This window comes from Pristis pectinata, chromosome 34 (assembly GCF_009764475.1).
Source record: "Pristis pectinata isolate sPriPec2 chromosome 34, sPriPec2.1.pri, whole genome shotgun sequence".
Taxonomy (NCBI): Eukaryota; Metazoa; Chordata; class Chondrichthyes; order Rhinopristiformes; family Pristidae; genus Pristis; species Pristis pectinata.
In genome coordinates this window covers 17,582,860-17,597,032 of record NC_067438.1, presented here as the reverse complement: position 1 = coordinate 17,597,032, position 14,173 = coordinate 17,582,860, and the positions used below count along the sequence as shown (strand labels likewise).

Sequence of the window (14,173 nt, the reverse complement as noted above, 5' to 3'; positions counted from 1 at the left end):
ACCCACATCTGGAACCGATCTATATCCTGCCGTATCTTTTGACAATCTTCGACACTGTCCACAACGCCACCAATCTTTGCATCAACTGTGAACTTATTGACACCCCCCATTCACGCTTTCATCTCAGTCATTCAGATATATCACAAACAGCTTCTTCAAGAATATTTGGTGACAGCGTAGAGGGAGGTTTACTTTGTAACTAAACCGTTTTTTTCTCAGTTGAGTTTTATTAAAGTATTTTCAATATTTACACACTCTCAGTTCAGTGTTTAAAAACTCATATCAATGAAGGCATGACCGTCCCTGCCCAGGACACACTCCAGCCCCTCTGGTGCCCTGAGTTACAGGGAGAGGTTGGCCAGGCTGGGTCTTTATTCCTAGGAACGTAGGAGAATGAGGGACGTCCTTACAAAAGTGTTTAAAATTATGAGAGGCAAAGATAAGGTAACTGTCCTTTCTCCAGGGTAGGGGAGTCCAAAACTGAGAGGGGAAAGATTTAAAAGGGACCTGAGGGGCAACTTTCTCACACAGAGGGTGGTGAGTGTGTGGAACGAGCTGCCAGAGGAAGTGGGTGAGGCAGGTACAACAGCATCATTTAGGAAGCACTTGGATAGGTACATAGAGGGGCGGGACTTGGAGGGATATGGGCCGAACACAGGAAATTGGGACTAGCTGGGTGGGCACCATGGTTGGCATGGACTGGATGGGCTGAAGGGCCTGTATCCTTGCTGTATTGCTCTGTGACTCTGTGGACTGAACACATCCCACAGCTGCAGCTGATTCAGGACAGTCAGCACGGCTTTGTGCCAGGGAAATTGGGTCTGACAAATCTCTTGGGGTTCTTCGAGGAGGTAACCAAGAGAACAGATGGATGAGGGTAGTGCAGTGGGGGTTATCCTCATGGTCTTCAGCAAGGTCCCTCATGGCAGGCTAGTCTGGAAAGTTAGATCACATGGGATCCCGGGGAGAGATAGCTCAGTGAATTCATCTTTGGCTCAGTGGTAGGAAGCAGAGGCTGATGGTGCAACGTTGTTTCTGGACTCGAGGCCTATGACCAGTGGTGTGTCACAGGGGTCGGTGTTGGGACCTTTGTTGTTTGTTATTTATACAAAAGATTTAGATGTGAATGTACAAGGCTGGTTCGTAAGTTTGAGGATGAGACTAAAGTGTCTGGTATCGTAGACAGTGGAGAAGTTCACCACAAATTACAGGGGGATTTTCATCAGCTGGGTCAGTGGGCAAAGGAATGGGAAATGGTTTCCAATTCGGATCAGTGCAAGGTTCCACATTTTGGAAAGTCACATCAGGGTAAGATTTTCACAGTGAACAGCAGGGATCTGGGGAGTGTTGCAGAACAGATGGACGGAGGAGTATAAGTACATGGTTCGCTGAAAGTGGCATCACAGGTAGACAGGGTGGTGAAGTAGGCGTTTGGGACGTTGACCTTCACCAGTCAGGGCATCGAGAAAAGAAGTTAGGACGTCATGTCACAGTGGTACAGGACGTTGGTGAGGCCACATCTGGAGTATTGCGCACAGTTTTGGTCACCCTGCGATAGGAAAGGCATCATTAGGTTGGAAAGAACGTAAAGAAGATTTCCAAGGATGTTGTCAGGACTTAAGGGCGTGACTTACAGCGAGAGGTTGGACAGGCGAGGACTTTATCCACTGCAGCTGAGGAGACTGAGGTGTGGAACTCATAGCGCTGCATAACATTATCAGGGGCACAGCTGGCGGGAATGCACAGTGCTTTTCCCAGGGAAAGGGAACACAAGCCTGAGGGCATTGGTTGAAGGTGAGACGGGAAAGATTTCAAAGGAACCTGTGGACAACTTCTTCACACAGAGGGTGGTGAGTATAGGGAAGGGGAGGTGGTGGAGGCAGGTATGATAACAATATTTTAAAGACATTTGGATAAGTATCTGGGTAGGACGGGTGAAGAGGAAGATGGGCCAAGCGCCGGCAAATGCGACCAGTATAGAAGGGCACATCGCTTGGCATGGATGAGTTGGGCCGAAGGACCTGTTTCTTAGAGACTCTATGGCTCTATCACAAATTTAATTCCCACTTTGTCAGTCTAACTAAAGGCCCAGGTCTATTTTGGTCCCTCAGTGGGAGGTGTGGGTGCCTCGATGTGTTACAGAGGCAGTTGTGAACTTCAGCACCTTCTGCACTCTGCTGCTGACTGACAGTGTGAGGTGTGAAGACCACAAGCGAGCAGCCTGTGCAGCTGTGGGCAGTGAGCAGCAGCACGGAGGCTGCAGTGGACACCCTGGCTGCTGTCTGCATCCCCCGGACAACTGCAGCCCCAGAGCTGGGACAGGGCAGGGATAGATCCCATCGCATCGTTGGTGCGGAAGCTGCTTCGGCAACTGTCTGGAAGTGTGGACTTACCAGAACTGGAGTCTGCTGTGACAGCACTTGTGTTCAGACTTGTCTGTGTCACCACCCAGGCTCACACTGAACACACCGCCCCACCAAGGTCTCACCGGCTCCAGTGTGTCCGCACAGCGTATCTGTGATTGCAGCACAGTCTGTGCATCCTTGGGCATCCTGTCACTCACCCAGAAACTGAGGCTGTACCAAAGGAGTCCATTCCCACCATCATGTCTCCGCCACCTTTCTGGTAGACCAGCCCAGACCTCTCATGGACATGTTCACATCCTGCACCTCTGTCACTTCACAAACTCTCCCGTTTCCCATCCAGAAGCGACGATCCGATCTACTTCCACAAGATAAGACAAGATTTCTTTATTAGTCACATGTACATCGAGGAACCTGGTCGCTGGCGCTGTAATAGTTTTTACGCCAACTGCTACACTACCATGCCTGCCCTAAGTTGTATTCAGAAGCAACTTTGTCTCGAGCAGAGAGGATCCGGCCACGTTCCCGTCTCCCCTCTCATTCTAAGAGGGGTCAGTCTCAGACCCCTCCATTGTCCTGTCAGCCTGGCTCTGCCTGACCCCAGCATCATCCTTGTGAATCCCTCTCACTTACTGACATCCTCCCTGTAGCTGGGTGACCAGAACTGCAGACAACATCCAAGTGCAGTCCAAGCAACATCTGGTCCAGCTGTGACACGACGTCCCAACTCTTGTACTCAGTACCCTGTCCGATGAAGGTCAGCGTGGCAAACGTCTTCCTCTCCACCGTGTCACCACTTCCAGGGAACCATGTACTTGACCCCTGGCTCTCCCTGTTCTACAACACTGCCCAGGACATGGTCATATACAGCACGGATACAGGCCTTTCAGCCCATCTGTTCCATGCTAACCAAGATTCCCATCCAAGCTGGCCTCATTTGCCTGTGTTTGGCCCGTATCCCTCTAAACATTTCCCATCCATGGACCTGACCAAATGTCTCTTAAATGTTGTTCTTGTACCTCCCTCGCCCACTTCCTCTGTCAGCTCGTTCCACATACGGACCACCCACCCTTTGTGTAAAAAAGTTGCCCCTCAGGTTCATGTTTAATCTCTCCCCTCTCACCTTCAACCTCTGCCCTCTAGTTCTATGTTCCCAACCTAGGAAAAGACTATTCACTGTATCTGCCCCTCATGATTGATGAACCTCTACAAGATTATCCCCCTCTGTTGTGTTCAGTTCCCCTGCTAATAACCAATAATGTCATCCAAAGCCCTGAGTTTGAGAGTGCCGACCTTTCTCTTTGTTAACCTGAACACCTCGAAAACCCTCCTCCAACGCTTCCTGCTGCTCTGAGTAGAATTTATCTCCAAGTGAGTGTTCCGGCCCCACTCTCCCTCAATCACTCCTCTGTCGAGTAACAAGGACTCCAACTGAGAACCGTTACCCCGTGTGCCCTTGTCCTTTTCTCTATCTATGTCCAGTCTCACTGAACTCTGAGCATCACCACAAAGGTCCTCTCCCCCTGACCTCCTGTCACCTGCCCAGATTCATTCCCCCAAAACTAAATGCAGAATTGCCTCTTGCGCCACATCCACTCCCCACCGTCTCTCACTGGGCCGGAAAAGGGTTCTGAATGCAATTTAGGATTTCAGAGTCCTCTGTACCCTCTCCAGTGTCGCAGAGTCGGAGAGCACAGAGACAACCCCATCGACCCACCCGCACTGACCCCATTCACCAGCACTCAGTCTGAAGCTTCCTCTGCCCTGGGGGTTCACGCGCTTGCACAGATACTTGCGAAACGTTGTGAGAGTCTCTGCCTCCACCACCCCCTCAGGCAGTGCGTTCCACATTCCAACCCCCTCTGGGGAATCAAATTCTCCTCAGATCCCCTCCAACCTTCCCACCCCTCACCTTAAACTCACGTCCTCTGGTTTAAGACATCTCCACTCGAGGGAAAGGTTTCTCACTATCTGTCTTATTTACACCCTTCATAACTTTGTGCACCGGTCCCTGGTCCCCCTCAGCCTCCTCCGCTCCACGGAAAACACACCCAGTCTCCGGAACTGAAACTTTCCATCCCAGGCAACGTCCCGGTGAATCTCCTCTGCATCCTCTCCAGCGCTGTCACATCCAGAAATGCTCACTCTGTTCCAGCTGTGTCCCAACCGATGTTTTATAAGGTTGTCCTGTGACCTCCCGACTCTGATACACCAGTGAACTTTGGGGGAGTTGAAATCCCCCGCAATTCCTGAACATGTGGTTTTGCATCTGCCAGAAATTTAGCCCCAACACCATCTACAAACTCTCCAATGACACTGCTGTCGTTGGCAGAATCCCGGATGGTGAAGAGGTGGCGGACAGGAGTGAGATCGGTCGGCTGGTTGAGAGCTGTCGCAACAACAACCTTGCGCTCGGTGTCAGCAGAACCAAGGATCTGATTGTGGACTTTGGGAACGGGAGGTCAGGCCGATCTGCACCATCCTCACTGAAGGGTCTGCAGTGGACGGGGTGAGCAGCATCGACTTTCTGTGGGTGTCGACATCTCACAGGATCTATCCTGGGCCCAGCGCGTAGATGCACCCATGAAGAAGGGGGGCCAGCGTCTTTTCTGTACTTACAAGTTGAAGGAGATTGGGCAGGTCATCGAAGACTCTGATAATCTTCTACAGATGGACAGTGGAAAGCATTCTGACTGGTTCCACCACGGCCTGGTGCGGGAGCTCAAATGTACAGGAACACGTGGGTTACAGAGAGCAGTGGGACTCAGTCAGTCCATCACGGGAACAGCTCTCCCCAACATCGAGGACGTCTGCAAGAGGCCATGTCACATTAAGGCGACATCCATCACCAGGGACCCCACCACCTGGGCTGTGCCCTCCTTTCGATGCTGCCATCAGGCAGGAGGTACAGTAGCCTGAGGATCCTCACCTCACGTTTCAACAACAGCTTCTTCCCCACAGGTTCCTGAACTCACCTGGAAAACCCCAACACCACCTCGGACTGGATTTCTCTCACTCTCTCTCAGTCTTGCGCCCGTATCATTGTGTTACTTTGCAGTTTATTTTTGCACATGTGTGAGTTTTGTATAATTTCTGTTAATTTACGTTAATGTTCTTACCTTGCTCATGCCGGTAACGTACTGTGCTGGGGCTGGAAACTGCGAACTTTCACGGCATTAAACCCTGGGTACGTCTGCCTGGGATTACAGTAAACTTGAACCTTGAAGTGTTGGAACTTGAACCTGCTGGCACTGGGCCAGAACAGGTTTAAACTAGTTTGCGAGGGGGAAGGGAACCGGAGGAGTAGGTTAGAGGAAGAAGGGGATGGGGAAACATCAGATCTGACAGATAGAGAGGCTTTGAGGAAGGAGAAGCAGAGCACAGGCTATAAAAGTAGTAAGATGGATGGGCTAAAGTGTTTTACTTAAATGTGAGAAGCATCAGGAATCAGGGAGATGAACTGAGAGCTTGGATAAGTACATGGGACTACGGTATTGTGGCTATTACTGAGACGTGGCTGACATCAGGGCAGGAACGGATATTGAATATTCCTGGTTTTCAGTGTTTTAAAAGGGATAGGGAGGGGGGTGGAGAAGAGGAGGAGGGGTGGCGATACTGGTCAGGGACACTGTTACAGCTGCAGTGAGGGTAGATAATGTAGAAAGATCCTCTCTGGAGTCAATGTGGGTGGAAGTTAGGAATAAGAAAGGAGCAGTTACCCTCCTGGGAGAATTCTATAGGTCCCCCGGTAGCAGCAGGGATACTGAGGAGCAGATTAGGAGGCAGGATTTGGAAAGATGTGAAAATAACAGGGTTATTATAATGGGAGACTTCAACTTCCCAAATATTGATTGACATCTGCTCAGTGCCACAGGTTTAGACGGGGCGGAGTTTGTTAAATGTGTCCAGGACGGATTCCTGACACAGTGTGTTGACAGGCAGACGAGAGGGAATGCCATACTAGATCTAGTTTTAAGTAATGAACCGGGACAAGTAACAGAGGGAGGTTTTTCACCCAGAGAGTGGTTGGTGCATGGAATGCGCTGCCTGGGGGGGTGGTGGAGGCTGATACATCGGTCAAGTTCAAGAGGTTGTTAGATAAGCATATGGAGGAATTTAAGATAGAGGGATATGTGGGAGGAAGGGGTTAGATACTTAGGTGTGGTTTGAAGGTCGGCACAACATGGTGGGCCGAAGGGCCTGTATTGTGCTGTATTGTTCCATGGTTCTATGGTTCCTCAACCCCCAATTCCAACCTCTCCTCACCTCTAATCCAGGCAGCATCCTGGTAAACCTCCTCTGCAGCCTCTCCAAAGCTGCCACATCCTTCCTGTAATGAGGCAAACAGAAATGAATTCAGTTCTCCAGATGCGGCCTAACCAGAGTTTTAACATTCTGCAGCATAACCTCCTGGCTCTTGAACTCAGTGCCCCAACTAATGAAGGCAAGCATGACACATACCTTCTTTACCACCCTACCAACCTCTGCAGTCATATTTGGAGAGCCATCTACCTGGACCCCAATGTCCCTCTGTTCCTCAACAATGTGAAGGATCCTGCCATTAACTGTGTCCTCTTGTGCTGGATCTCCCAAAGTGCAGCCCCTCACATCTGCCTGGATTCAACTCCATCTGCAACTGATCTATATCCCACTGTATCCTTCTACAGCTCCACACCAGCCTTCCCCACCATCCACAACGTCACCGATCTTTGTGTCGTCTGCAAACTTACTCACCCACCCGACCACATCTCCATCCAAATCATATTTATATTTGACAAACAACAGAGGCCACAGTACAGATCCCATCTGGACTTCCATCTAGAACAAGTTCCATCCACCACTACCCTCTGTCTACTCTGAACAAGCCAATTCTGGATCCAAAGAGCCAGGTCACCGTGGATCCCATGCATTTACAATTGGGGATGAGCCTCCCATGATGGGCCTTGTCAAACACCTCACTAAAATCCTCCACATGAAATTAAATTGAGCTTGAAAACTGTGGAACTTAAAGTCAGTTGACAATCTGGAATGTAAAGAACACCTCCTCAGTGGTGTTCATCACAAAACTGGCCGGTTGTAAAGTTACCCAGCTGGTTGATGGACCCTCTGAGAGAGGGTTTCTGCTGGCGTTCCCCAATCTGGCCCCACACACCAACGTGACCGACTCTTCAGTGGCCTCGTCACCCTCTTCCTCCTGGCAACTGGGGATGGGCAATAAATGCTGGCATTGCAGTGTGCAGCGCTGTGTGCAGTTTTGGTCACCCTATTACAGGAAAGACATCGTTAAACTGGAATGAGCGCAGAGAAGATTTACAAGGATGTTGCCAGGACCAGAGTGCCTGAGTTACAGGGAGAGGTTGGCCAGGCTGGGTATTTATTCCTTGGAGCATAGGAGAATGAGGGGCGGCCTTACAAAAGTGTTTAAAATTATGAGAGGCAAAGATAAGGTGGACGGTAACTGTCCTTTCCCCAGGGTGGGGGAGTTCAAAACTGAGAGGGAACATTTTAAAAGGGATCTGAGGGGCAACTATTTCACGCAGAGAGTGGTGAGTGGATGGAACGAGCTGCCAGAGGAAGTGGGTAACACAGGTACAACAGGATCATTTAAGAAGCACTTGGAGAGGTACATGCAGGGGCGGGACTGGGAGGGATATGGGCCGAACACAGGAAATTGGGACGAGGTGTGTGGGCCCCATGGTTGGCATGCACTGGTTGGGCCGAAAGGCCTGTTTCCGAGCTGTATTGCTCTGTGACTCTGTGGACTGAACACATCCCAAAACTGCAGCTGATTTGGGACAGTCAGCATGGCTTTGTGCCGGGGAAATTGGGTCTGACCAATCTTTTGGAGTTCTTCGAGGAGGTAACAAAGAGAACAGATGGATGAGGGTAGTGCAGTGGGTGTTGTCCTCATGGTCTTCAGCAAGGTCACTCATGGCAGGCTAGTCTGGAAAGTTAGATCACACTGGATCCTTGGGGGAGATAGCTCAGTGCATTCATCATTGGCTCAGTGGTAGGAAGCAGAGGCTGATGGTGCAACGTTGTTTCTGGACTCGAGGCCTATGACCAGTGGTGTGTCACAGGGGTCGGTGTTGGGACCTTTGTTGTTTGTTATTTATACAAAAGATTTAGATGTGAATGTACAAGGCTGGGTCGTAAGTTTGAGGATGAGACTAAAATGTCTGGTATCGTAGACAGTGGAAAAGTTCAGCACAAATTACAGGGGTACGTTCATGCGCTGGGTAAGTGGGCCGAGGAATGGGAAATGGTTTCCAATTCGGATCAGTGCAAGGTTCCGCATTTTGGAAAGTCACATCAGGGTAAGATTTTCACAGTGAACAGCAGGGATCTGGGGAGTGTTGCAGAACAGATGGACCGAGGAGTACAAGTACATGGTTCGCTGAAAGTGGCATCACAGGTAGACATGGTGGTGAAGTAGGCGTTTGGGACGTTGACCTTCACCAGTCAGGGCATCGAGAAAAGAAGTTAGGACGTCATGTCACAGTGGTACAGGACGTTGGTGAGGCCACATCTGGAGTATTGCGCACAGTTTTGGTCACCCTGCGATAGGAAAGGCATCATTAGGTTGGAAAGAACGTAAAGAAGATTTCCAAGGATGTTGTCAGGACTCAAGGGTGTGACTTACAGCGAGAGGTTGGACAGGCGAGGACTTTATCCACTGCAGCTGAGGAGACTGAGGTGAGGACCTCATAGAGCTGCATAACATTATCAGGGGCCCAGCTGGCGGGAATGCACACAGTGCTTTTCCCAGGGAATGGGAACACAAGCCTGAGGGCATTGGTTGAAGGTGAGACGGGAAAGATTTCAAAGGAACCTGTGGACAACTTCTTCACACAGAGGGTGGTGAGTATAGGGAAGGGGAGGTGGTGGAGGCAGGTACGATAACAATATTTTAAAGACATTTGGGTAAGTGTCTGGGTAGGACGGGTGAAGAGGAAGATGGGCCAAACGCTGGCAAATGCGAGCAGTATAGAAGGGCACCTTGTTCGGCATGGATGAGTTGGGCCGAAGGGCCTGTTTCTTAGAGACTCTATGGCTCTATCACAAATTTAATTCCCACTTTGTCAGTCTAACTAAAGGCCCAGGTCTGTTTTGGTCCCTCAGTGGGACATGTGGGTGTCTCAGTGTGTTACAGAGGCAGTTGTGAACTTCAGCACCTGCTGCACTCTGCTGCTGACTGACAGTGTGAGGTGTGAAGACCACAAGCAGGCAGCCTGTGCAGCTGTGGGCAGTGAGCAGCAGAACAGAGGCTGCAGTGCACACCCTGGCTGCTGTCTGCATCCCCCGGACAACTGCAGCCCCAGAGCCAGGACAGGGCAGGGATCGCTTCCATCGCATCGTTGGAGCGGAGGCTGCTTCGGCAACTGTCGGGAATTGTGGGCTGACCACGACTGGAGTCTGTTGTGAAAACACTTGTGTTCAGACTTCTCTGTGTCACCACCCAGGCTCAGACTGAACACACCGCCCCACCGAGGTCTCACTTGCTCCAGTGTGTCCTCACAGTGTCTCTGTGATCGCAGCACCGTCTGTGCATCCTTGGGCATCCTGTCACACACCCAGGAACTGAGGCTGTACCAAAGGAGGCCAGTCCCACCGTCATGTCTCTGCCAGCCATCTGGTAGACCAAAACAGACCTCTCACGGCCTTGTTCACATCCTACACCTCTGTCACTGCACAAACCTTCCCGTTTCCCATCCGGAAGCGACGATCCGATCTACTTCCACAAGATAAGACAAGATTTCTTTATTAGTCACATGTACATCGAAACACACAGTGAAATGCATCTCTTTGCGTAGAGTGTTCTGGGGGCAGCCCAAAAGTGTCACCCCTCTTCCGGCACCAATGTAGTATGCCCACAATTTCCAAACCCGTACGTCTTTGGAACGTGGGAGGAAACCGGAGCACCCGGACAAACCCACGCGGTAACAGGGAGAACGTACAAACTCCTTACAGACAGTGACAGGAATTGAACCCGGGTCGCTGGCGCTGTAATAGCGTTACGCTAACCACTACACTACTGTGCCTGCCCTAAGTTGTCCTCAGAAGCAACTTGGTCTCAAGCACACAGGATCTGGCTGTGTTCCCGTCCATCCTCTCATCCTGAGAGGGGGCAGTGTCAGACCCCCACACTGCCCTGTCAACCTGGCTCTGCCTGACCCCGGCAACATCCTTGTGAATCCTTCTCGCTTACTGACATCCTCCCTGTAGCTGGGCGACCAGAACTGCACACAACACTCCAAGTGCAGTCCAAGCAACATCTGGTCCAGCTGTGACACGATGTCCCAACTCTTGTACTCAGTACCCTGTCCGATGAAGGTCAGCGTGGCAAACGTCTTCCTCTCCACCGTGTCACCACTTCCAGGGAACCATGTACTTGACCCCTGGCTCTCCCTGTTCTACAACACTCCCCAAGACATGGTCATATACAACACGGACACAGGCCCTTTGGCCCACCTGGACCATGCTAAGCAAGATTCCCATCCAAGCTGGCCTCATTTGCCTGTGTTTGGCCCGTATCCCTCTAAACATTTCCCATCCATGGACCTGACCAAATGTCTCTTAAATGTTGTTGTTGTACCTGCCTCGCCCACTTCATCTGGCAGCTCGTTCCACATACGGACCACACACACTTTGTGTAAAAAAGTTGCCCCTCAGGTTCATGTTTAATCTCTCCCCTCTCACCTTCAACCTCTGCCCTCTAGTTCTTGGTTCCCAACCCTGGGAAAAGACTATTCACTGTATCTGCCCCTCATGATTGATGAACCTCTACAAGATTATCCCCCTCTGTTGTGTTCAGTTCCCCTGCTAATAACCAATAATGTCATCCAAAGCCCTGAGTTTGAGAGTGCCGACCTTTCTCTTTGTTAACCTGAACACCTCCAAAACCCTGCTCCAACGCTTCCTGCTGCTCTGAGTAGAATTTATCTCCAAGTGACTGTTCCGGCCCCACTCTCCCTCTATCACTCCTCTGTCGAGTAACAAGGACTCCAACTGAGAACCGTTACCCCGTGTGCCCTTGTCGTTTTCTCTATCCATGTCCAGTCTCACTGAACTCTGAGCATCACCACAAAGGTCCTCTCCCCCTGACCTCCTGTCACCTGCCCAGATTCATTCCCCCAAAACTAAATGCAGAATTGCCTCTTGCGCCACATCCACTCCGCACCGTCTCTCACTGGGTGGAAAAGGGTTCTGAATGCAGTTTAGGATTTCTGAGTCCTCTGTACCCTCTCCAGTGTCGCAGAGTCGGAGAGCACAGAGACAACCCCATCGACCCACCCGCACTGACCCCATTCACCAGCACTCAGTCTGAAGCTTCCTCTGCCCTGGGGATCCACGTGCTTGCACAGATACTTGTGAAACCTTGTGAGAGTCTCTGCCTCCACCACCCCATCAGGCACTGCATTCCACATTCCAACCCCCTCTGGGGAATCAAATTCTCCTCAGATCCCCTCCAACCTTCCCACCCCTCACCTTAAACCCACATCCTCTGTTTAAGACATCCCCATTCTAGGGAAAAGTTTCTCACTATCTGTCTTATTTACACCCTTCATAACTTTGTGCACCGGTCCCAGGTCCCCCTCAGCCTCCTCTGCTCCACGGAAAACACACCCATTCTCCAGAACTGAAACGTTCCGTCCCAGGCAACGTCCCGGTGAATCTCCTCTGCACCCTTTCCAGCGCTGTCACATCCAGAACTGCTCACTCTGTTCCATCTGTGTCCCAACCGATGTTTTATAAGGTTGTCCTGTGACCTCCCGACTCTGATACACCAGTGAACTTTGGGGGAGTTGAAATCCCCCACTATTCCTGACCATGTGGTTTTGCATCTGCCAGAAATTTAGCCCCAACACCATCTACAAATTCTCCAATGACACTGCTCTCGTTGGCAGAATCCCGGATGGTGAAGAGGTGGCGGACAGGAGTGAGATCGGTCGGCTGGTTGAGAGGTGTCACAACAACAACCTTGCGCTCGGTGTCAGCAGAACCAAGGAGCTGATTGTGGACTTTGGGAATGGGAGGTCAGGCCGATCTGCACCATCCTCACTGAAGGGTCTGCAGTGGACGGGGTGAGCAGCATCGACTTTCTGTGGGTGTCGACATCTCACAGGATCTATCCTGGGCCCAGCGCTTGGATGCAGCCACAAAGAAGAGGTGCCAGCATCTTTTCTGTACTTACAAGTTGAAGGAGATTGGGCAGGTCATCGAAGACTCTGATAATCTTCTACAGATGGACAGTGGAAAGCATTCTGACTGGTTTCACCACGGCCTGGTGTGGGAGCTCAAATGTACAGGAACACAGGGGGTTACAGAGAGCAGTGGGACTCAGTCAGTTCCATCACGGGAACAGCTCTCCCCACCATCGAGGACGTCTTCAAGAGGCCATGTCTCAGGAAGGTGACATCCATCACCAGGGGCCCCACCACTTGGTCCGTGCCCTCCTCTCGATGCTGCCATCAGGCAGGAGGTACAGGAGCCTGACGACCCTCACCTCACGGTTCAACAACAGCTTCTTCCCCACAGATTCCTGAACCCACCTGGAAAACCCCAACACCACCTCAGACTGGATTTCTCTCTCTCTCTCTCAGTCTTGCACCCGCATCATTGTGTTTACTTAGTAGTTTATTTTTGCACATATGTGAGCTTTGTATAATTTCTGTTAATTTACGTTAATGTTCTTATCTTCCTCATGCCAGTAACGTACTGTGCTGGGGCTGGAAACTGCGAACTTTCACGGCATTAAACCCTGGGTACGTCTGCCTGGGATTACAGTAAACTTGAACCTTGAAGTGCTGGATCCTGAAACTGTCCGGCACTTGTCCAAAACAGGGAGCTCCCTTTGTTCCCAATTCCAACCTCTCCTCACAGCACATGCCCTCTAATCTAGGCATCATCTTGGTAAACCTCCTCTGCAGCTTCTCCAAAGCTTCCACATCCTTCCTGTAATGAGGCAACTGGAAAAGAATTCAGTTCTCCAGATGTGGCCTAACCAGAGTTGTATAAATCTGCAGCATTAACTCCTGGCTCTTGAACTCAGTGCCTCGACTAATGAAGGCAAGCATGCCATACACCCTACCAACCTCTGCAGTCATATTTAGAGAGCCTTGTACCTGGACCCCAATGTCCCTCTCTTCCTTAACACTGTTAAGGATCCTGCCATTAACTGTTTATACTTGTGTTGGATCTCCCAAAGTGCAGCCCCTCACATCTGCCTGGATTCAACTCCATCTGCAACTGATTTATATCCCACTGTATCCTTCTACAGCTCTACACCAGCCTTCCCCACCATCCACAACGTCACCAATCTTCATGTCGTCTGCAAACTTACTCACCCAGCCGATCACATCTGCACCCAAATCATATTCATATTTGACAAACAACAGAGGCCCCAATACAGATCCCTGCGGAACATCACTGGTCACAGACCTCCATCCAGAACAACACCCATCCACCACTTCTCCGAACAAGCCAATTTTGGATCCAATCAGCCGTGGATTCCATGCATCCTAATTTGCTGGGTGAGCAGCCCATGTGGGACCTTGTCAAACACCTTCCTAAAATCCACGTAGACAACATCTGCAGCTCTACCTTCATCAATCACCCTCGTCACCTCCTCAAAAACCTCCATCAGATTAGTCAGATGTGACCTGCCCCACACAAAACCACGCTGACTGTCCCGAATTAGACCATGCTACTCCAAATGCTCATAAATCCTATCCTTGAGAATCCTCTCCATTAGTTTCCCCACCACTGACGTGAGGCTCACTAGTCTATAATATCCAGGATTCTTGAAC

At 50.6% G+C, this 14,173-nt stretch overlaps 2 protein-coding genes across 6 annotated transcripts in view; one reads left to right on the top strand and one right to left on the bottom strand.

Moving 5' to 3' along the window:
- LOC127585911 (class I histocompatibility antigen, F10 alpha chain-like) overlaps positions 1–14,173 on the top strand; it is a 603,397-nt gene that overhangs the window by 185,079 nt on the left and 404,145 nt on the right. The window lies entirely within an intron of this gene.
- Positions 1–14,173, bottom strand: part of LOC127585907 (complement C1q tumor necrosis factor-related protein 3-like) — a 76,744-nt gene that overhangs the window by 33,354 nt on the left and 29,217 nt on the right. Inside the window, exons 1-2 of one of the 5 annotated variants that reach the window (XM_052043639.1) lie at positions 5,483–5,619; positions 2,564–2,721 (exon numbers count right to left, since the gene is read on the bottom strand). The exons of 1 other annotated variant lie outside the window; for it this stretch is intronic. Coding sequence is in view for 1 of the 4 variants with exons in the window: in XM_052043644.1 (XP_051899604.1) it covers positions 5,483–5,491 (9 nt within the window). In the remaining 3 variants the exon portion in view is untranslated. Of the gene's footprint in view, positions 1–2,393; positions 2,538–2,563; positions 2,722–5,482; positions 5,620–14,173 lie in introns of those variants that run through there. 3 more of the 5 variants (XM_052043644.1, XM_052043640.1, XM_052043641.1) reach the window with 3 other exon arrangements.